At 33.8% G+C, this 24797-nt stretch overlaps 1 protein-coding gene across 1 annotated transcript; it reads left to right on the plus strand.

Annotated features, from left to right (window-relative positions):
• The first annotated feature begins 10101 nt into the window (after positions 1–10101).
• Positions 10102–20858, plus strand: LOC105629462 (sec34-like family protein). The gene is made up of 26 exons (XM_012211059.4): positions 10102–10325; positions 11510–11654; positions 11938–12021; positions 12112–12222; positions 12464–12508; positions 12603–12677; positions 12781–12876; positions 13320–13397; positions 14124–14209; positions 14406–14472; positions 14589–14651; positions 14742–14843; positions 15017–15121; positions 15212–15304; positions 15897–15985; positions 16117–16336; positions 16865–16951; positions 17657–17773; positions 17895–17927; positions 18033–18119; positions 18206–18268; positions 18380–18496; positions 19162–19254; positions 19643–19768; positions 20360–20460; positions 20592–20858. Exons 2-26 carry the CDS (start codon positions 11571–11573, stop codon positions 20719–20721), a joined length of 2352 nt encoding a protein of 783 aa, XP_012066449.1. The 5' UTR covers positions 10102–10325; positions 11510–11570; the 3' UTR covers positions 20722–20858.
• Positions 20859–24797: the final 3939 nt, after the last annotated feature.

Below are 24797 nucleotides of genomic sequence, written 5' to 3' on the forward strand. Positions count from 1 at the left end.
AGCTAGGAAACCATCTGAACTAAGAGCTTTAAAGGGAGCCATAGTAAAGAGAGCCACACGAACCTCCTCCTTACTAAATGGCTTATTTAATCCCTCCATTAACTCAGAAGCATGGGGAGGAAAAAGTCCATGATGTAACCCAGACAAATCCGAAAGAGACTCACAAGTGTAAAGCTTTCTGAAAAAATCAAAGGTCATCTAGCGAAGCACACCTTCATTGTCAATCCACTCCCCAAAATCGACCTGCAACTGCTGAACCATAGCCCGTCTCTTGCAAACCATGGCTGATGTATGAAAAAATTTGGTATTGCATTCCCCCGACAAAATCCAATCTTCTCAGGACTTCTGAAACCAGAACAGCTCCTCTTGGGCTAACAAATCCTCAAGCTCTAGATTCGACTTACGTTCCAGCTTCAATAAATTACTAGACGCTGAAATGGCCAACCTTTGTTGAACCCCTTGAATCCTATTCCATAATCGTCTCTTCCAGATAAAGGCATTACCAAACACTGAACAGTTCCACTCTAGAAGCGAAGCTGCCAACTTACGAAAGACTCATGAGTCGAGGCCGAACCATCCCAATTATGGTTGATAACATGGGAAAAAGATTTATGAGAGGACCAAGCGCTGGTACCGAAAAGAAGGTTGTCTGGCAACTTAAGCAAGCTCCAAACAACAACTGGGACATGGTTAGAGTGAATCCGAGTTGCATGTGAAATAGAAGAATGAGGAAACATAGCCTGCCATCCAGCAGCACGTAGGGTCCTATCCAGCCGAGCTCTTTTAGACGTGGTAGGAGAAGTCCCACGAGATCAAGTATAAGGAAGACCAACATACCTAATTAGGGCATTCGTAAAGCACAAGTCACAAAAGTCCCTACTGCCAGCACTCGAAGAAAAACATACCCACTTGCTCATCTGAGGATAAAATAGAATTAAAATTTCCCACTATCTTCTAGTTATCCAATGGATCAATGGAGTCCGACATAAAATCGTGCCATAGATGCTTCCTTAGCTGAACATACGGATTGCTATAAACCACCCCCAAGTGCTAGACCTTCCTAGTGCACATAATCACTCTACAAGCTAGAAATTGAGTATAAGATTTAAGAAGGGAGATACTACAAACATCATCCTTCCAAAAAACCCAAATTCCCCCACTGAAACCCACTGCCTTAACTTGAATCCAGCAATCAAACCCCATAGTTGTAGAAATCTTATTTGCTTGATGGTCGCTTGTCTTAGTCTCAAGCAAACACACAATGCTTGGTTTATAAATCTGACAATACTCTTTCATAGCACGACCAAATTTAGGGGAAGCTGCTGCTTGACAATTCCAGTTGACTATAATTATAAAAAATAAAGAAAAAGAGAATAAGAAAACATCAAACACCCAAGGGAAAAGCAACCCAGAAAGAGAGACCTTAGAGAGCAATCTCACCCTCCTCTCCCAACGGAGGAGCCCCTATAATCACCATATGATTTCCAGACCCATCTCTATGATTAGAACGACAAAGAGAGCCACTAGCAGGAATCAAACCCACTGAATCATATGGAACAGGACTAGGAACAACTTCCTCACACCCAATGTTAGGAGCCGTAGGTTGAGGCATAATAGGATTATGGAAATGAGCCAGAGAAGGGGAGATAGAATCCAAGAAACCCACACCCAAACCACTCAGTTCATCTCTAGCAATAACTATCATGCCCTGAACATTCCCCTTGCTTCCTATGACTATTGAACGTTCACGCTCGGCAGCAGCGTGATGAGACAAGGAAAAAGAATTCCCAATATTATTATGGACCACTAGAGGAGCAAAATTAACAAAATTCTCATGAGCATTGCTACGGGCCATCCTAGTGCCCAGCCCATTACCCTTCTCCTTTGGATTGCGCACAATTTGAGTTGGACCTTTACCTTTCGTTAAATCAATACTTTTCTGCTTAATGCGCAGCAAAACTTTAGGCTTGTTAGTAATAAATTTGGGAGCAAGCCCATCCCTAACAGTAATGCTTCTAGCCCTATCATTATCATTATGGCCAAGATGGTAAACCTTGAGCCCAGGGAACTGTCGTCTTTCCTATTCTCTTTCCTAGCATTCCTGCCAGAAATTTGAACCCCTTTTTTCACAATATTTCTATTATTTCACCTCTTATCATGCTTCACCAGCATCCAATCACCAAAGTCTTCAACAACAGTTGGATTAACTACCTGATTCTCCAGGAGAGGAGTCTTACCTAAGTGGGATGCTTGCGGAATGGCTAGACCAGGTCCGGATCCCCTTCAATTTCATGCACCCCACGATTCCCAATCCCATTTGCCAGGTCAGGACCCAAATCTACTGGACATCAATCCTGCACATGTCCATACCTGCCACAAGAGAAGTAGACCATGTAAAGGCCTTCATACTCAACTCTCCTTATCCTCCTTCGTAAATGGAACTTAGAGGCTAAAGGCTTAGTCAAATCAATCTCAACGCACATACGAGCATAATGACCACGACTCACCCACCTTCATAAGGAAGCTGGCATCATAATATTCAATGGGAACGCATGGAAATCTGGTCCAAATAGTTAAATGCTCAAGAACATCCAAAAACGAATCAAAATCAGGACACCAACGGCGAACCGATAAATAGTGGTGAGCAATCATCCAGGGACCCCAAAGAGTGCATGATCATAATCATCATATGAATTAAATTTAGCAAGAAAAAAACCATTACCCAAAGCAATAGCCTCTATGGGAAAAACTATTCTCCACGTCTCTTTTAGCCTTTTAACCATGTAGGTGTACCCTATTGAGCGCCCCACTGGTTCAATGATTATTGTATGATGCCACGATCTACACAGGTGACTCCTTTTTTCCGAAGGCAGCTAAATAGTAGGGCAAGACCCCTCACTCTCCTCATCGTCACCATCCACATCCTCTTCATGGTCGGAACAATCACTATCCTCCCTGATATCATCGTCCCGCTCACAGTCTTCCACATTGTCATCAACCGGATTATATAATAAAGCATCCCTAAAAGAAGCACGTTGATCATTAAGCACCTATTGGCTAGCCGCCTGACTATCCTCAACCAGATCAGTAGCATCCATATGCACTTCCTTCCGTTTCTTTTTCGTTCTCCTCTACAGCTGATTACGTTCTTCTAAAGAACATGCATGGGCACGAGGTGCATCGTCAGAGAGAACGAGAGCCATATTATATTATGTGCTAATCTAATTATCTTTTATTGAATATTGTATATCTTTAGATGAAGCTAATTAATTTTTCTGAATTAATTATTTATTTATTTATGTTGAATTTTGATTCCTTTGTTATTTTAACATTATTGGTAATGTTGTTCTAGAATACTACGAAACAACTAAATTGTAGGTCTTTGGTAAGCTACTTTAATCAGCAGGGGATAGCTGTTGAAAATCCCAATCAGCTGCTGTTTCTATAAGCTAGGTTTAGGAGTTTTTTCGTATCAGCTGGTAGCTGACTCATATTTATATTATTTTGGATTTCATTAACCTCATAAAATTAATTATTAATAAAATTAATTTTTTCCAAATTAATATTTTTATGATAATTTTTTTATAATTATTTAAAAATTTTTCTTAAATATTATTTTAAAATTTTAATTAATATTTTATTTATTAATATATTTTGAAAAAAATAATATATTCACCTTAAATTAACACACAAACACACACACGCACGCACACACATATATATATATATATATATATATATATATATATATATATATATATATATATATTACACATCATAATATATAAAAATAATTATGCCTCTAATAGTCATTTTATATTTTAACAACAACCGTTGCTAAAATTTTACTAAACACAAACAATAATCAGCTAACCGCTATCAACTATTAGCTAGTATCAACTGCTGAACCAAACGGGCTTTAAATAGTTTAAATCTAATGAGAAATTGATACTTCTTTATGGATATAGAATTTTAAATTTTTGTACTGTAGTCTTTCTTTCAAGTAAATATCATACCATTTCTTACAAAGCAATTCTAAATATCATTTAATTAAATAATCATGAGAAATTCATAATTTAAATTAAAATAATTAAGACTAAACATATATAGTTTAAATAAACTCCATAAATATTAATTTGACCCTAAATGAAGCTTTAACCAATGAATAAAGAATTATTAAATTTTGGTTGATGTTGATGTGGGTAAATTACACCTGTGGTCACTTAATTTTGCATTCAATTTTATTTAGGTCAAAAATTTTTAATTTGTCATTTTTTAGTCACTCAATTTTGATTTTTGTTTCAATAAGAGGTCATTTATCGAAATCCAGTAATCGAACTATTAATATGATACTGAAAATTACATATATCACAAAAAAAAATCATGATTACAAACAAATATAAAAAAGAAAAGGAAAAAATGCTACAAAACATAAATGATAGAATGAAAATTTTTTTTCTCTTTTATATTATTTAAAACTTTTTTAATGTAAATGACATTATCTGTTAAATAAATTAATAGATAGTTTTCAAATTAATGTATTAAGAGGAAATATGAATTTTTTAGAATAAAATATTTTATTTTTAATGTTATGTTAGTATTTTCGATGATGTTATTCCGGTAAGTGACCTCCCGTTGAAACAAACATTAAAGTTTGGAGACTGAAAAATGATAAATTAAAGTTACGTGACCTCATAAATTAAATGTAAAGTTAAGTGACCAATAGTATAATTTAACACATGTTGGTCTTAAAATATAAAATTATAATTAAGGGTATAATTTGTTTTTATATATTACTAATTTTTTTAATGATATGCGGTGCACGTTATCGTTGCTCATTTTTTATACATTGTTTATACTCATTTATTATTATTATTATTTGTATAATATTAAGCATTAACTATAATTTTCTTCAAAGTTTGGTGGGAAGGAATCCTTGGGTGCCTAAGGATGAGAGTTTTTTGGTGGAGGATGGTTGGGGCTCTATTGAACCTACATTGAGGGTGAAAGATCTTTTTCTCTCAAACAGGAGGGAAGGGGATGCCATTAAAATTATAGAGATCTTTAGTCTACGGGACATAAGAGTCATTTTAAATATTCCACTTGAGCAAGGGATATTGAAGACAACATTATTTGGCATTTTGAGAAAAAATGAGTTTATAGTGTTAAAATCGAGTATTTTTTGAGTCTAAGATGGCTTGGGCAGGGAGGGGATAAAGTTGAGGGAGAGATATGGAGGAAGGTGTGGAATGTTAATGCTCCTCCCAAGATTAAAAGGTTCATGTGGTTTGTTCTTAGAAGAGCGGTCCCTACAAGGGTCATGTGGTTGGTGTGGTTCAGATGAAGATATAAAACATATGATTTTAAGGTATCTAAAGGCTGTGGAAGTGTGGTGTATGTTGAATATCCATACACCCCAATCTGTTGTTTCCATTAACAGTTTTCATATGCGGGTTTTATTTCTTCAAGACAAGGTTCACGTCCTGTGAGTCCTTACTATTCTTTGGCAGCTATGGAGTGCACGCAACAGGTGGATGTGGAAGTAGGAACCCATCAGGACTACCTCTCTTGTGTTAGTTATATATCCTATAGTTAATCTGATTGGTTATATTTGCGTAGTCATGACATGTTACTAGACAATGTACTTGACCTTCAAATATTAATTAATTAATTTATATTTATATTTATTGCCAACATATTTGGAACCTAAAAGATCACGCACATAAGAATGGATATGAGAAAGTAAAATCAAATCAAGTATGACTGCTTAGGAATAAGTTTTGGGACATTAAGGGCAAAATTGTAATTTACATTCAATTACAATTTTACCTAAATTATTAAGTATTGATTTAATCGATTTATGTCTAAAATTTATTAAGATAGATTTTAAATTAAATAAACCAATGTATTAATTATGTTTATTTATTTAAATTGTTTAAATAAATAAATAGGCACACACACCCACACATATATATATGTATATTTTAGTTATAATTTATTTATTTAAAAGGTTTAAATAAATAATTATAATTTATTTATTTATGACTTAGAGTTTTCATATATGAGGTTTAAGAAACAGTATAACAGATAATTGTTGTTCATAGCCACAAACTAAACATAGAGCATAAGATAGCTAGTACCATCATACTTTCTCATCTCTCAACCCTCTAAAATAAGTCGATATTTTCTTTTAGGCTTGGCTTCGTCCCGGAAGCGAAGCTTCTACGACGAGTCGCTTCTCCCCTTCTTTACTCTCTCTGGCGGAGAAAGATTCGTGTGTATACTACTAGAGGCTGGACAATTAGACGACTTGTGGTTTGCGACAAACTAGCCGAATAGATCGAAGTTTCGAAGAATCTGCAAAAGATGTATTCTTCTAAACAATTTTATTGCTTTAATTGTTTAAACGGATCCCTATTGAAATAATTATTTTATTATAATTATCTATGTTAATTATTGGTATTAATTTCGAATTAATTCATGTGCTGAGATTTGATATTTGACAAAATTGAATCTGACGTTCTTTAAATTATTCAGATATATTTTTCAATTAAATTTGATTCAATGAAATTAAAGAAAAAAATTAAATTGGAAAATCTTTTGTTGAAGAACAAAAAGAACAAGGAGTATCGTTGTAATTGCTGGACCGCTAGCCTCTGTGAGCCAAAGGCGGCAAGCAGTGCATCAGGCTTGTCTTGACATGTGCCGCTAACTTGCTAATGCTCTTATGGCGTAGAATTTTTGAGTCTAAGATGGCTTGGGTGGGGAGGGGATAAAGTTAAGGGAGAGATATGGAGGAAGGTGTGGAATGTTAATGCTCCTCCCAAGATTAAAGAGTTCATGTGGTTTATTCTTAAAAGAGCGATTCCTACGAGGGTCCAGATTAATGAGAGGGGTATGAATGTGGCTCAAGAATGTGGTTGGTGCGGTTCAGTTGAAGATATAGAACATATGCTTTTAAGGTGTCCAAAGGTGGTGGAGGTGTGGTGTATGCTGAACATCCATATACCCCAATTTATTGTTTCCATTAACAGTTTTCTTATACAGGTTTTATTTCTTCAAGACAAGGTTCACATCCTGTGAGTCCTTACTATTCTTTGGCAACTATGGAGTGCATGCAACAGGTGGATATGGAAGTAGGAATCCATCAGGCCTGCCTCTCTTGTGCATGCGATTCTCAGCTTTGTGCATGATTGGACTCTTTCTTGCAAAATCAGGACTCAGTAAACTCGAGCGTTGGACCATATGCATCAAGCAAGGCCATGCACTGTCCCATGGTAGGCACAGTCCACCCATTTGGTTGGCAAATGACATGTGATGGTGCGGTGTATAACTCACTTCGCATAGCTGGGTTTGGTGCACGATACTAGAGAATGTGGAGGGGATCTTTCTTGCTGCCATCTAAGGCTTTCATGAGCGTTATGTGGACCCTCTTCGTACTGAAGCCATTGCATTAAGGAATTATTTAACATGGATCCAAGATAAATTTTTGTCTCTCGATTGCATTTACGCAGATACACAAAGTCTTTTATTTGCTTTAAATTCTTCATATAATGATTTTTTAGAATTTGGTTATATTATTCAGGATTGTAAGGACCTTTTAACATCTCGATCTAATGTTGTATTAGATGGCGTAGGAGACAAGTCATTATAGGAGCTCATATGCTTGCAAGAGCAACCTATAAGTATGCTCGTTTCCAAAGTTGGGAAAACATCCCTACTAATTTGTTATTATTTTATTCGAATAGATGAATGTTGAGGTTTCCTCTTTCAAAAAAAAAGAAAACTATAATTTTCTTCTTATATTGTCTAGATTTTTATAATATTAAAATATAATGTCATATTGAAATTAACGTGAAAATAAGGGATAATTAATAAAATCATAAACAAAATAGTATACTTATATATATTCAATTCAATTTACAACATGGTCAATGCCACAAATATTATCTAATAAACACATTTTAATGTATGTGTATGTATATATAATTGTTTTCGCTAAAAAATTGAAAGTAGGTATGTACACATGATCAATTTGATTTAAAGCCAACCCAAAATAAATTAAATTAATTGAATCTTAAAATGAATACCGACTCGAATTTAGAGTACAAAATTGAACCGGTTTGATCAGTTTATATGCATCTTTTCATTTGATTCATTTAAGGTTTTCTTTTTTTTTTTTTTTTTTTTTTGAACTTCACTAAAAAACCAAGATGGAACCAAATAAATTTCAATTTAGTCATGCCAATTGAAAAATCAGACTAGTTCAACTGAAAGTTTTAACAGTTCTAAATAAGAAAGCCAACTAAGACTATCGATCTTATCCATAAGCTTTCTTAATCACCCATCTAATCCGACCAGGTAGATATGTCATAGAATTCATTTTCACCCACTATTTATATTGTTTCTCTTTTTTTCTATTTGTAGTTATCCAATGGGGATGAATGACTTAAATCAATTAAAAAAATATCATCTGTATATTTATACAAATTTCACATAAATATATTCAAAAAAAAAATTTCAAACAAACTATTAAATCAATTAAATATTTATTATTTTATAAGTTTTTTTTACCTTTATTACCATAATTCAATTATTTCTAAGGGTATTAAGAAAAAGAAAAAAAAAATCACATATTCATTTTTTTTTTTTGACAATCGTTTAGAAAGAGAAAAAATTATTAAATCTTTTTGTAGACATCACTTTATTATGAAATTAGGTTATTTTCTTTTATAAAAAAATAAAAAATTAAATATAAGAGATATTCATATGTCATATATTTTTAATCTATATTATCTTATGGGTTTTATATAGAACTTTTTTTTTTTTAAAATATAGTTCAATTTAGGAGCATATTTTTTATTATTTGCTACCACATTTAAAAAATTTTACATCTAAATTTAATTTAAAATCATCAATACAATAAAAATAAACTTAATAAACTTAAATTTCTATGCGATTAATATATTATTTTATTATTATTATTATTATTATATTATGACTCTCACAACAATATCAGGATAGTTTAGAATTTTTAATTAAATATTTTAATTGATCTTTGCTAAAAATATTTAAAAATATCAAATTGGTAGAAAGTCTTATGGTTAGAGAGGACTCAAATTTGAGACTCTAACTCTTTATACTAGTGAGAAGATTAATCAGACCGTATCTTGTTAGCTTCTTTTTTTTTTCCAAAGGACCTTATTAGCTTCTTTATTTATTATGTCACTTGGTTATAATATTAGTATTCTTTTTAATTTTTGAGTATCATGTTTATTATATTTTGTTGCATACTAATTGAAGGATATTGTAGAATATCTATAATATCAAGAAGAATAAATTTGACTAATGACACTTCATTGACTAATTTTTTTTTTTAATTTGCTGAGATAACATGATGGGTTATAAAACAAGAGTAGTTCTCCATTTAACTTAAACATTTCGTAATTTTATTTTCAAAAATTTTGAATTTTAATTAAATCAAAAATCTAAATTTTCGACTGTATATGCTGCAAATACCAAATAATTTTAATTCTACTTTAAATTTGCAAGTTAAGCTCAAACCCAAAGTATGTTATCGAAACTCCTAGTCGAGAACATTCTAAACTTCTTAAGAATTAATATTGGACATTGAATAAAAAGGTATGTTTAATTTTAATTGTGGAATAAAAGTAATTGTTACACCGAAATGGAAAGAAGAATAGAGTTTGAGCAAAGTAATATGATGCACATAACTATAAATAATCATATCAATTATAATAATGATGAATAAATAATTAAATAAATAAAAATATATATACTTAGACTGATATCCTAAACTCAAATATAATTATTGTATTACATTACAGTATAATTATTGTTGAATAGATTGAAGAAATGTTCTAGAACTTCATTAAATCAATTAAAATAAATCAAACCACTTGAACACCAAAATTAATCGGATCAAACCGGAAAAATAAGCTAAACCAGTTGAAAATCATAAAAATGTAGGAATTTCTATTGATCGAATCAGAAATTGATTCTTATGGGAAACCAATTGGACCAAATCACTCAACCCCTCACCTCACCTTCACCCTCGCCCTTTCCTTCTCCGTTCGACTCTCTATCTCTTCTCTTCTCAAAACTCAACCCCCATCGCCGGTCGTCAGCAAGCGGACCACCGTCACCCTCCCTTGCATCTTTTTCCGGGCCGACGCTACTGGCGCTGTGAAGAGATCGGTACTCTCTTCATTTCGGACCAGCGCAGATCGTGGCCACCACTCCACCGCTCTCTTCGTTCATTAGCCGGACAAAAAATCCTCTTTCCGGCGATCCCGGTTAGCAAGGTGAGTCGAAAACACCTTTTTGTTATCTTTAGATAAATAATTAGTGGACAAACTGAATTTGACTGAGCCATTTGAGATGATTGAAGTTTTAGGTTTTGACAATTGATAAAATTTGGGATTTTAGTAAATAATCGCCATATTTTGTAGAAATCGATCTCAGAATTGAACTTTACATGAAGTTTTCTTCATTTTTGGTATGTTGTCGTTTGATCTCTGGCCTGCTTCCCGTCTGGCCACCGTGGCAGGCGGCTACGGCGGAGGTTCCCGGTGACCGGGAAATCCAATAAATTCAGAATATGTATAAAAGCTCGTAGATTCTGAATATGCAACTAAAATTTACAAACTGACTTGTTCCGTGGTTAAACTGTGAATTAACGCAAAAATGGGTAAATGGTTTCTAAGCCAAAAGTTCACAGAAACTTAATTATATGGATGTTATGCAATCTCAGAATAATTTTACTAACTAAGAATGGTACAAACACTACTTAAACTAATTAAAATGATGTCTAAGAATCTAAACTTTGTTTGGGTGTTATATGAAAATCAACTAAATTTTGTTAGAAGACTTTGAAGCCGAAAAGTTGCAGAAATTGATAAAACAATGGTTAATGTGACCTCAGAAGGACCTTGTTAGTTAGTTAATTAGATATTCATTAGCCAAAACTAGTTGGTTGTGCATAAGAAAAGTAAGATGAGTATTTTAGTCGGTTAACGGAGGTTAGATGCATAATTCTGTTAAACTATGGTTTGAAAAGCCTAACCATTTCCAATATTGATAGAAGAATTTAATCTAAGTAAATAGTAGTTAGAATTAGTTATTGTTAAAAAGTGAGCTTTAACAACTTAAGTAATTCAATTACCATAAAGCTATTAAGTGGTTAGCTTATGACTTAACAAATAATCTCATACGAATATTTAATGCTTATTATCTGCTAGTAGAAATCGAGATATGTATATTTATTGAATATTGTATATGTTTAGATGAAGCTAATTAATTTTTCTGAATTAATTAATTATTTATTTATGTTGAATTTTGATTCTTTTGTTATTTTAACATTACTGGTACTGTTGTTCTAGAATATTATAGGTTGAATTTTAATGCATTTTTTATATATTTGTTTGTGCATTTTCGGGTTTGGATTCGGGTTCCAAGCAGGTTATTGAATGACTTTGTGATTAAACAGGTATTTAAACGGGTTTGGGTAGTAGCAGAACCACATATCCCTGTCTCTAAATCGAACGAAAATGGCAGCCAAAGCAAGTCCGCCGAATCTCCACAAATCGGTGGCTATTTCCAAAGGATACAACTTCGCTTCTACTTGGGAACAGGTTTTTTTTTTTTTTCTCCTTTTTTAATTCATTCCTCTGTGCTCGAGCTCCTTAGCTTTTATCATTTGGATCCCGTTATAATCACGAAATCCATAATTCAATGCCAATGAAGATCAAAATGCTGGATCTGGTTTAGCAATTTCAAACACTTGTAGTTGCACATTTATTGTTATTGAATTCAATCCCATCCGAGTATAAATTTACGTTGTGAGGTTGACGAGTGTGATCTATGCAATTTCACTCAATTTCTCTTACTTTGAACAAATTTCTATTTGCGATGCAGAATGCTCCTCTTACGGAGCAACAACAAGCAGCAATTGTGGCACTGTCTCATGCCGTGGCTGAGCGACCATATCCAACCACTCTGGTTAGACTTTCTAGTGCCTTGTTTTACTCTTAAATGTTAGGCTAATTGCAGATTTTGTTTTGAAAGCTATTGGCTTCTGTTCTTTTTTAGGCCCAAGACCACATCTCTAGACAGGAAAATGGTGGCTTGGCTGTTACCAATAAGGACAGTGCTTTTGGAGATTCTCAAGCCATAGAAGCAGTTTTAGTTAATACAAATCAGGTGAGCAGTATTTCTTCATGTCCATAGTCCAACTGCATTTTGTTGCAATCTTACTAATTTAGACGTTTAACCATTTTATGTGTATCAATTTAAAAAACCTGTATGTGAAATTGGATGCTTGAGTTATCTTACTGCTTTGATTGTTAAATTTTAGGAGTAGCATAATTATGTAACATCAGTATTTGTTAAATTTTAGGAGTAGCATAATTATGTAACATCAGTATTTTTCCTGCTGGTGCAGTTCTACAAATGGTTTACTGATCTTGAATCAGCCATGAAATCAGAGGTTAGTTGGTGTTTTTTCTTAGTTCAGAAGTGAGAATGCTTTGTGAGTTGTTGCAAACAATAGTTTATTTCAAGTTATTTTTCTGCATTCATAGACAGAGGAGAAGTATCAGCACTATGTCAACACTTTGACAGAGCGCATACAGACATGTGATGGTATACTTCATCAGGTCTGTTATTGTTGTTTTTTCCCTACACTTGTTGAGGAACTCTTTCATGGTTGCTTTTCTTTTGATCTTATACGATGAAGATTGTTGATCCTCTATCATGCAGGTGGATGAAACTCTAGATTTGTTTAATGAATTACAACTGCAACATCAAGCGGTAGCTACAAAGACTAAGACTCTTCATGATGCCTGTGATAGACTGGTACAGTTTCTCTCTTTCATGTGGGAATCAGTTTCTGTTTATTCTATAGATTACAGATTGTGGTCTCTCAATTATTGGAAGCCTTAATTATTTATCTGTTTTGGTGCTTTGGACCTGGCAAGTATTGAGCTTACCGCTTGTTGATTGCTTTTTCTTGAACTCGGGTAAAGGACATGCAATGATATTAAATAACTATTGAATATCTCTGATTCTATCTCTCAAATTTCCAGGAATAGCATGATCTATATATATTCATAGAATTCATCTTGTTTATGTCAAGGCTATAAGTTCTGTGATCCAGAGTTTTAAGTTTGCTCAATACTTATATTTGATAACTGTGCCTTTTGACTATTTTAAATGGTAAATTATGTAATTTGTAAATACTATTTTAAAACATTAAATTGGCTGTGTTGGTTTTCTCATGTCTTGTTCTTATTTTGCAGTTAATAGAAAAGCAAAGACTGATTGAGTTTGCTGAAGCGCTTCGTAGTAGGCTCCACTACTTTGATGAATTGGAGAATGTATGGTTTGAATGCTATCTTGCCTAGAGTTTCAATCTTTTTGTATCTTCCATTTTCTCTTTGTTTACCTGCTTATACACCAACCTTTAGAAGTTTCACAAGGCTTTGAACCTTAAGAGTCACCATTCCTTGTTTGAAATAAGCTTTGTAGGCTAGAAGTATACACATTAACCACTTCCATGCATTCTCCGACAAGTCCACAACTCTTAAAATCAGAATGATCACAGTTACATGACCTTCTCATTGAATTGTAGAGAAGTTAGCCAGAATGCTTGAAGAATTTGGAAATTTTCTGATCTTGTTTGAGTCTCTGCAAGACTTTGAATAAGAGGGGAAAAAAAAAAAAAATCTTCCCTTCAATCTCCATTCCTGAATTACTCGTAGTATGTGATATAGCACAAAACTTGTTGAAATTCATCATTTGGCTATGTATTTGATTGTTGTCACTGATTTAGTCATTTTACCACATTGAGTTCTAGATCCATTCACGGTACTGAAGTCTTCATTTCTTTTTCCCCTAGATCTAGAGCTGGATTTGTTGGACTTTGTTTATGACGTTGCTGGATATCTATATTTATTATTCTGTTTGGAGTCTCGATGTCCTCTTAATAGCTTGCCGTTTTTGTTTGTATATAACTTACATGCAATAAAAAAAATTAGACAAATTATTGATTATCTTGAAAGTTCTGAATTAAATGAATTATGAGATTTTTCATATCTGTGCAGATTGCTACAAATTTTTATTCTGCAAAAGTGAATGTTGGAACTGAGAACTTTCTTCCGCTACTCAAACGGCTTGACGAGTGCATATCGTAAGTTTTTTTTTTTTCTTTATGATATTTATATGATATTTAAATCTGAGCCTGTGGCATTGCTCTGTGATACTGCTGGGCAATTTCATGAACTATACAATTGTCATATTTGCTTGTAGGGATATTATTGCGGTGTTCCCTTCCTTTTTTTTTCCTTATTTTTTTTTCCTATTGATTTGTTTCTTTTCTACCACAGGTATGTTGAAAGCAATCCACAATATGCAGAATCTAATGTTTATTTGCTCAAATTTCGACAACTCCAGGTAAATGAGTGGTGTGAGGAATTCGATTGGTAATAGATTTGGTAAATGGAAAATAACAATTTGTAAGATTTGTTTCCAGTTACAAATATTTATCAATATTTATGTGCCTTTAACAGTCTCGAGCCCTGGGTATGATTCGCTCTCATGTCCTTTCCGTTCTGAAAGGTGCTTCGTCTCAGGTGAAGTATCCCAGTTAACATAAAAGTTTTTGCACGTGTGTCTGCACATGCTTATCCTCTTGCCATGTGGCATTTTTGTTCATTCTTCAGGTCCAGACAGCAATCCGGAGTGCTGGTGGTAATAAGGCCTCTGTTTCTGAGGGTGTAGAGGCATCTGTTATATATGTCCGATTCAAAGCAGCTGCAAATGAGGTGATGGCTGGTTTTTGCTTAGTTTTCAGATGTTGAATACCAGAAGTTCAATTATCAGTTATTTATCAGCGCTAGAGAGAAATGAAATGATTTGCTAAGAAAATGTTTATTTCATGTGGAGGGTGGACTTCTGTGCCTATATTGTATAGGCAGCTAACAGATAATTATTGCAGCTCAAGCCCATACTGGAGGAAATAGAAAGCAGATCATCTAGAAAAGAATATGCTCAGATCCTTTCAGAATGCCACAAATTATATTGTGAACAGCGGCTTTCTTTCGTGAGTTCATTATTTTCTATATAGTTCTAGCATCACTCCTTCTGGGTCAACTGCCTGTAATAAAACTTCCAATCTATTTCTGCTACCCAGGTAAAAGGCATTGTACTTCAGCGAATATCTGAATTTTCCAAGAAAGAGGCATTGCCATCCTTAACCAGATCTGGATGTGCATATCTAATGCAGGTAGTTTACAACCACTGGAGTAACATTCAGAAGTATGGATCATCATCCTTGGTTGAAAAATATTTGCTTATTTATTTCTGCCGTAACATATTTTACTGTGAGGAGGGTTTATTTAGGGGTTTCTATCCACCTTGTAGCGTAGTGCTTTTGTTTTTGTGGAAATTTGTTGACTGCAACTGGATTTGGGTTGAATGCAACTTGTTCCTAATTGACTATTAACTGCAAGCTTCCTTTCTTTTCCAAATTATGTGAAGCAAGTTTGCAGTTGACTCATTTTGAAACTGCATAAGTTGTATCTTCTTTTTCCTTTTCTTTTCTTTATTTCTTGAATCAATGCATTTATACATTTAATGCTATATTGTTCTCATTATTAGCGCTTGTATTTTTCTTGTCTTGAACATTTATGATCTTAGTAAGAAAAGATCTAGCACATTTTTTTTTTCCTTTCAATTTATACTTTCTAACTCTTTGAAATTACTCACTCATCTCACCTCAAACTGAGACCTTAGGTTTGGTGATGTGAATTCTTTCCTTCCCTATATCTTGTCTTGGGCTATATAGCCAATTTGGTTGATGCAACTGTAAATTGCAGGTTTGTCAACTTGAGCACCAACTCTTTGATCACTTTTTCCCATCTTCTTCAGAGGATGCTTCTTGTTTGGCTGCATTGATTGATCCATTGTGAGTTTCTTCTGCCTTGCTTTTGTTTTTTTTAAGGCCCAGTCTTCTGATTTTCCTCACTCCTTTGCCACCCAACTTTAATGGGGTATTACTCTGTTTGCATCTCACTCAAATTTATACCTATTTTGCAGGTCTACTTACTTATATGATACACTGCGCCCAAAACTCATTCACGAAACTGATGTTGACCTTCTTTGTGAACTTGTTGATATACTTAAAGTTGAAGTCTTGGGGGAACAGCTTAGCAGACGGAGTGAGTCATTGGCTGGGCTATGCCCTACGCTGGAAAGAATTTTAGCAGATATTCATGAGCGACTGACTTTCCGTGCTCGAACACACATTCGTGATGAGGTGTCTTTTCTCTCTGGAAAGTGACTTGTTGATCCTTGGTAACTGTCATGCCTACTCAGTGAAGATGGGATGTTATTGGTAGAACTTCACATGAACATAATTAGAGAGTTTATTTTTCTTCACCTAAGCAAAAGATAACTCGTTCAGTATCTGGCTGTTGCTTGAATTATTTGCTAGAGTTCACTAATGTTATTGTTCTGTAAATAATTTTCTTTTGAATTTGGATGCTATGCTTTGTATAGAATTTTCTTTGCTATTTCGATTTTTTTTTGCCCTAGGATTTTACATCCCAATTTCTAGCAAATGGCATATATGGTTCGCTGAGCGAAATTCTAAGAAGTTTATATGAGCTTCTGTGCAGAATTTGAGTTGGAAATAAACTATCAAAATTAGTTGGAGTACCAAAGAATTGCACCAAAAAAATTCATCTTTGTGAGAGATCATATGTAGCTGAGGTTGGTGGCAACATGTTTGGGATTCTCACTCATGGCAGGTTTATTTTGAAGCTTTATCTTGTTTCTTCTGCAGATAGCTAATTACATTCCTTCCGATGAAGACTTAGATTACCCTGCAAAGCTGGAGAGATCTGCCGAGGCGAAAACAGAAAGTACTTCTGTAAGTATCTCACATTGTCTTCCTATTTTCTAATTGAGTTTATCCTTTTTAAGGATGCGAAAATGCCCATAGAGCCGGTTCAGTATGGTGTACCTTATCAGGCTAGGGGACTGTTATGAGTCCGTGCTTCAGTAACTACCTGTGCTACATGTACTTGGTTGGTTGGCCCAACCGTGCAGGGACCTCTGTTGCATGTACTTCGTCCAACTGTACAAGATGGATCCCGTTTTAGGTTGTAGGTTCTCCTAATCCCCCATAAATAGGACATCAGAACAAAGACGAACCGTCTTAATTATCCATTTTTGATCATTATCGGCATTAGGACCAACTGAAGCATGCTTGTGACGTGGCATGCCACCATGAGTACCTCTGATGTTAGATTTATATTCATGCAATGGAAAGTTCAAGCATTTGAGGTATTTTACAGTCATTGAGCATGATAATTGTGTATTGGTTGGCACACAATTTAATTTGATTCAAGCTACTAGGTAGTACAGTTCAGACACATGTTGGATATCCATATACTCTTACATTGGGTACCAGCAGTAGTTTGCAGTTTCATTTCAACATAAATTGAATATACCTGACTGGTGCTCTATGGTTATTGCCAGCTGGTGGCACTTTGTCATCGTTTATTTGCATTTGGAAGAATAAAATGATATTTATCGTTATTTTTTCTTTGTTCTCAACTTTTTCTCACACCAGGTTGAAGAGACTGCAGATGTTTTTACAACTTGGTACCCACCTCTTGAGAAAACTCTATCAATCCTCTCGAAGTTGTACCGTTGTCTAGAATCATCTGTCTTCACTGGTTTAGCACAGGTTGGATCCTTGGACCTCCAGCTCCTTTCTGTGTTCTAAATTTTTAACCAATATAATATTCTTTTCTGCTTGTGTTGTTAACCAATTGTCTTCTTTTTCTTGGGTTGCTATTTCATATCAGGAAGCAGTTGAAGTTTGCTCCTTTTCCATCCAAGTTAGTAGCTAAGATATAATTCAGTATTTTGATAGGTGGTGACCAGAAGTTCTTTGTGTATTAGTAGCCCTTATATCCTTTTCCCCCCCTAAATATTTGCTGTAGAAAGCAAGCAAACTCGTTGCGAAGAAAACAACAGCAATGGATGGGCAGCTTTTCCTTATTAAACATCTTTTAATCTTGAGGGAGCAGGTTATTTCTTTCTTCCTTTTTTGCTTATTGATAGTTATTTACTGAGCAATGGAGCTGGTTATAACTCTCAAGTTTTTGTTTTCTAGATAGCTCCATTTGATATAGAATTTTCAGTCACATACAAAGAACTTGACTTCTCTCATTTGCTGGTTAGTTTCTCCAAGATGAAATTTCTGAACTTTCCAAATTATCCTTTTAATGTATAGTAGAATCACATTTCTTTGATATACAAGTGGAGTCTTATTTGCACTGAATTCCAGGAGCACTTAAGACGGATACTCAGAGGTCAAACTTCTCTTTTCGATTGGTCAAGATCAACTTCATTAGCAAGGAATTTGTCTCCCCGAGTTCTTGAAAGTCAAGTAGATGCCAAAAGGGTATGGTTTTTGATTAATAATTTTAGATTGTTTATTCTGTTATTCAATCAATATGTTATTAAATTATTTAGTTGGGTTGTTAGCGTATGACCTGGTTTTAATTTTGGCTGCCTGCTTCCAGAAATTAACAACACCTGTTCTCATTTTTATCATATGATAGTGGTTGCAGTTTTTTTAGGAGCATATCTGTGAAGATTCTTTTAAGTCATGGAACTGAACTGGTATAGGACATATTTGGAAATTCATTGGTTTTTTATAGTTTGTTCAAATACCACAATTAGGACATGTTTTATTCACTTGGGTTTTACTGTCCATTGTTCTGTAATTTGGATTTGCTTAATCTCTTCTGCATTTTTTCATATGCATCGATTTATCTATTTTAATTCCTTCCGGCACCACACCGTGTCTCTTTTAACCATGACAAACCTTCCAGATAACAGTTCAATTATAGTATGAACTGTTTACCATGGCACGATTTGGAAGAATTGACCAGTTCACTGGAAGGACACTTTTTTTTTTTTTTTTTTTTTCCCCTTTTCCCCTATTAGGATTGACTATAATTGCTAGAAAGCTTTAGCATCCATTTCTAGACCTATAACATCCATCTTTTTTGGTTTTTTATTCACACCTTATAAGTTTAATCCATGGGTCTTTTTTATTTGAAGGAACTGGAGAAAAGCTTAAAAGCAACTTGTGAGGAGTTCATTATGTCAGTCACTAAACTGATTGTGGATCCAATGCTGTCATTTGCTACCAAGGTTTGCTGTTCTCGTAATTAGTTATCAATAAACTAACTATTTTTGGATCTATATGCATAGAAGTGCATGAGCTGGCAAAATGGGCTTCTGATTTCTTAACTCCCTGAATAATAAGAGACAGGAGCAAAATTTTTTAACCTTCAACTAATTGGTTTTAGATGGACCTATCCTAGAGACATGTAATTATTTAGCCACAAACAAGTTCATGTGACTTTTTCCTTCTATTTTTCTGTCCCTCAAGGAAGAGTTGGTTTTTCTTTTTTCTTTTTTTGGGGTTTTGTGGTGGGGGCTGGTTGGTTAGCATAGAGCATGGATGGTTAAGCATTAAACCTATGTCTTTCTTTGTATGACCATCTGCAAGCATGACTATTTTAATATGTATTTTCAGGTTACGGCTGTAAAAGTTGCACTGTCCTCTGGCAGTCAAAATCAGAAAGTAGAGTCAATTATGGCCAAACCACTGAAGGACCAAGCCTTTGCCAGTCCAGAGAAGGTGGCAGAACTTGTGCAGAAGGTATGTTGTGTAACATGATTCTTCAACATTTTCATGTAATTTTCGAGATCCACTGTCTGGATAGTCGCTAAAAGTATTTTGTTTACTTTTGTTTGCATTTCGCAAGTGAATGAATCAAGTCTCTTCTTACTGTTGCAACAAAGATAACTATAGCATGCAAGATAAGGGGGGGAAGAAAAGAACAAATATAAATCTCAGAAACATTAACTTGTCCTAAGGCAATCTTTATTGTCAAGGACTATCCTTGGAGCAGCATGTGGAGGAAGCAATTGGTCCACCAAGTAGAAGTGTAGATGGCATGCCTATAGCTATAAGCCCAACTATGTAATGGTCATTCAGCAATTTGTTTAGTATTGTCTTGACGAACCGGATAGACATCACTACAGTTCTATTTATGGACCTTAAGAGTGGATATTACTTTCCTAAGTAGTACACCAATTAGCAGTAACCTGTATTCCTCAAGTAACTGTGCTGCTCAGAGTGCTATTGCAGTTGCAAGCATGAGTTGAAAAGCATTTAAAACTAAATATGCACTGGCTTCACATTAACTTGATGATTCACCTGATTTTTTATATGACGATTTTGAAACAGGTTAATACTGCTATTCAGCAAGAATTGCCCTTGGTGATGGCAAAAATGAAGCTTTATCTGCAGAACCCATCAACAAGAACAATACTTTTTAAACCAATAAAGTAAGTTATATTCACTTAGCTTGCATACTGGATTCTAGAATACTTTATGTTTGCCTCAACAGTCAGATGCATTTTTTTTTTTTTTTTTGGGTACATAAATCTTGTATTATCGCTGTATTGCATTTGTACAGGACAAATATTGTGGAAGCACATAGTCAAGTACAATCCCTTGTAAGATCTGAATATACCCCTGAAGAACAAACCATCATCAATATGTTGCCCATGCAGGAGCTGCAAGAACAACTTGATAACCTCCTTTAGGTTGCGTGTATAGCCTAATCAATTTTTCTTTTCAATGATCTTATCCACATGAGGAGCAATTTTGGTTTGTCAAGTAGGGTTTGAAATCACTTAGGTCACTGGTGCCTAAGAAGTGCAGGGTGGAAATTTAAAGACGATGTGGGAAGTATATTACAGTGCCATTTACATATTAAGAGTATAATGAACTGAACTATAAAGACCAGATTGTATTCATTATTTGTAAGTCCCTTATTGTAACTCAGTCAATTATGAATTTAAATATTTTCCGGCTATATTCTTAATAATATAGCATACGAGACTCCAATGAGAAACGCTTGTAAGTTTTTGTTTTTTCCTTTTTTTAAGCAATGCTGGCATGAGGAGTTGTACACCTCAATGCAAAAGAATAAAATTGTTTATTTCCTTGCAGGGAACATAATTTAAAGAAATTAATTGGATAGAAAATACCTCTTTAATTAACATTTGTTTAAATTTAAAAATTATATTTCATTCATAATTTCAGAAATTAATAATCCAAATATTGAAGCACTCGCTTGGCTCTCTGTTGATTTCGTTTCTCAGCAGAATTACATAAAATGAAGCCTACAATTGTTTTTAAAGCATAAAAGCCATACATAGAGAAGTTACATAAAAGCTCATTTTCATGTTTCTATCGAATCATTACTCTATCAATATCGCAATTAACACATGTTGGGGAATCCTCAACCACAGTGAGTTTCAGTAGTAGAACCACATATCCCTGTCTCTAAATCAAACTAAAATGCAAGCAAAGCAAGTTTGCCAAATCTCCACAAATCGGTGGCCATTTCCAAAGGATATGACTACGCTTCTACTTGGGAACAAATTTTTTTCCCTTTTTTAATTTACTCCGCTATGCTCGAGCTCCTTAGCTTTTATCATTTGGATCCCTTTATAATCACGAAATCCATAATTAAATGCCAATGAAGATCAAACCGCTGGATCTGGTTTAGCAATTTCAAACACTGATAGTTGCACATTTGTTGTTATTGAATTCGATCCCATTCGAGTATAAATTCACATTGTGAGTTGACGAGTGTGATCTATGCACTTTCACTTAATTTCTCTTTGTTTGAACAAATTTCTATTTTGCAATGCAGAATGCTCCTCTTATGGAGCAACAACAAGCAACAATTGTGGCATTGTCTCATGCCGTGGCCGAGCGACCATGTCCAACCACTCTGGTTAGACTTTCAAGTGCCTTGTTTTACTCTTAAATGTTAGGCTAATTGCAGATTTTATTTTGAAAGCTACTAGCTTCTGTTATTTTTAGGCCCAAAACCACATCTTTAGGCAGGAAAACGGTGGCTTGACTGTTACCAATAAGGACAGTGCTTTTGGAGATTCTCAAGTCATAGAAGCAGTTTTAGTTAATACAAATCAAGTGAGCAGTCTTTCTTCATGTCCATAGTCCAATTGCATTTTGTTGCAATGTTACTAATTTAGACATTTAACCATTTTGCGTGAATCAATTTTAAAAACCTGTCTGTGAAATTGGATGCTTGATTTATCTAACTGTGCTACTTGGGTGGATAAGACTGACTTTGTGGGGCAGTTTCCTCAATTCAGCCTCAAGGACAAGGCTATTTTTCCAGCAAATAGCAATGATAAAGCAGCAAATCAGAAACCATATTTGATATATTCTAGGAGAAGGAAAGTAAAAGGGAACCAGAATTGATATATTGACACATCACCAACAATTATAACAATAACAGAATGAGATATGTAATGATGAGTTTGTTATAGATTTGATACGTTTGTTATAAATATGATATGTTTTTGCCTATAAAAAAAGGAAGGGGTGTTCGAGGGAGGTATCTTAGAATATTTTGAAAGTCATTATAGCAGATTGTGTTCTGCTCTAGCCTAGCCTGGGGATTGGGTTTCCCAGTATGTTCTTTCCTAGTTCTTTTGGGTTTTTATGTATTTTCATTCCTCTGTTAGTTTTCTGAAACCATATAATCAAACATTCTCCTTGATAGGTGTTATTTTTATAGTATTTTTAATATAGTTTTTATTAGAATTTTTAGTATTTTTAATTACTTTAATTAGCTTTTATTTAGTTTTATTTATGTTTTTGTTTAAAGCTTCCTTGAGTCACATTTCACTTGATCTTGGGGAATTTTATTGCATTTTTATAGAAAATCAGACAAAATATAGAAAAGATTGTTCCTAAGCAAAGACTAGCACGCCCAAGCCGTGCCAGATAGCACGCCTGTGCTGAATTCCTAACTTCATATTGGGCCGAAAACGACAACTCTAGCCCATACTACTTGCATGGACCCGCATAAGATGCTTTTCTGACGTGCCAATCAAGTTTAAATCCTATTTAAATGTTGGAATAGTCCTAATTGGGAAGAAATACAAAGCCTAAACAATTTCCTATCTCCAAAAGATTATTTACTCAATAAATATTCACTTTTCTAAATGAACGCGAAGATATTCCAAAAAGTCTATATAAATAGAGAGACTAGCCATAGACAAGGAAGCCATTCATTGTATATTACATCTCTTATTCTATTATTTTCTACATAGTTTTCTTTCTCTTCAAGACTTTAGGTACTCAAGATTGGTGTCAAGATTCAAGGAAGCCGTTCAAGCCTATTGTTGACTAGTTTTTATTTCTAAACTCTCTTTTTGTTTATTATTCTTTATGAGATTTTTCACAAGTTTAATTGAGTTTTATTTAATTACTATGTCGAACTAAACTTTCGTACTAGGGATTTGATGAAGCTTAATTTCGATTTCAATTTATAATATTAGATTTGCTTTTCTTTGTTTAAAGTATAATTTATTATTGAACTTAATGCTTCTAGACAGAGTTTCTCTCCTGGATTGATTTATTTCATTAATCACTATCGGGAGAATGGTTTATTGGCTCAAAGGTCAATTGTATCTTGAGATTTTGATGATCATGCAAAACAAATAAATTTAATATTTTTGCATGTGCTAATATTAATTTATGCAGAATTTTTTAAATATGAAAATTACTAAAGAAGGCAAAGTCCCTACAAATCCAAGATTTTGAAGACCATGAAAGGTTATTGAAAATTTCTTTTTAATGGTTAGTATCTTAAGATTTTTTGTAGGATAGAGAGAATATTCTTTTATAAGAACAAAAATATTTTTTTTTCTCTCTCAAAAGGATTTTCGGAAATTACCTTAATAATAAAAGTCAAAACTTAATCTTTTTAAATTTATTTACCTATTTGAAAAAGATTTTGGCTTAATTATTTTTGGTAACAAAATATTTGAAAGAGATTTGCATATCTTTTATTATTTTCGAAAATTACCTTAATAATAAAAGTCAAATCTTGATCTTTTTAAATTTACTTACCTATTCGAAAAAGATTTTGGCTTAATTATATTTGGTAACAAAATATTAGAAAGAGATTTGCATAATTTTGCATTTTTGAAAATTATGTTATAAAAAGGAAAGTCAAATCTTTTATTTACTCTACTTTCCTAAATGAAAAGATTTTTGACTTAAATATTTTTGGCAACAAATATTTAAAGATCTTTTCGTATCTCTTTTTTTGAATGTCAAAAATATTCGTTAAACTAAAAGATTTTATGTTTTCTAAATGAGATCTTCATCCCCCTATATAAAACGTTTTCCTCTTATGAAAACGTGGGTATTTTATTTTAAGAGTAAGAGTCCATTGATCATATGTTTTAAATCTCTTAAAGCTCTCTTTTAAAAACCCCCTTATTTCTTTTCGTCTTCTTGCGTCAAGAAATATTTTGAAAGAGAAAAGAAAATTTTATAACAACATCTTTCGAAAAACAGTTCTGATCTTTAAATCCGTTTTCTAATCTTGATTTCTATTCTTCATGTGCTTATATTTGCATTTCTCTATGTCTATATAGATTCTGTAATCTGTTGTAGACAGGCTTCTTAATTGAAAAATTTTTGTGTAATAGCTTAGGTGAAAAGTAATGGTGGTATAGGTTATCAAGCAACCTTCTCCTTGTATGAGATTCTAATGTCTTGATGTGAGTTTCTGCTCTCTGTAAAAACAGAAAGGGTTGAGGTTGACTAGAACCTTTGGAAAATC

This window comes from Jatropha curcas, chromosome 2, assembly GCF_041381405.1.
Source record: "Jatropha curcas cultivar XTBG-Jc1 chromosome 2, XTBG_Jcur_1.0, whole genome shotgun sequence".
Classification (NCBI taxonomy): domain Eukaryota; kingdom Viridiplantae; phylum Streptophyta; class Magnoliopsida; order Malpighiales; family Euphorbiaceae; genus Jatropha; species Jatropha curcas.

Excerpts from the sequence above, each read along its gene's own strand:
- LOC105629462 (XM_012211059.4), top strand. The coding sequence starts at position 11,571 with ATGGCAGCCAAAGCAAGTCCGCCGAATCTCCACAAATCGGTGGCTATT. Across the intron at positions 14,652-14,741 it reads TGAAAGGTGCTTCGTCTCAG|GTCCAGACAGCAATCCGGAG; the intron begins GTGAAGTATCCC and ends TTCATTCTTCAG. Across the intron at positions 19,769-20,359 it reads TGGCAGAACTTGTGCAGAAG|GTTAATACTGCTATTCAGCA; the intron begins GTATGTTGTGTA and ends ATTTTGAAACAG.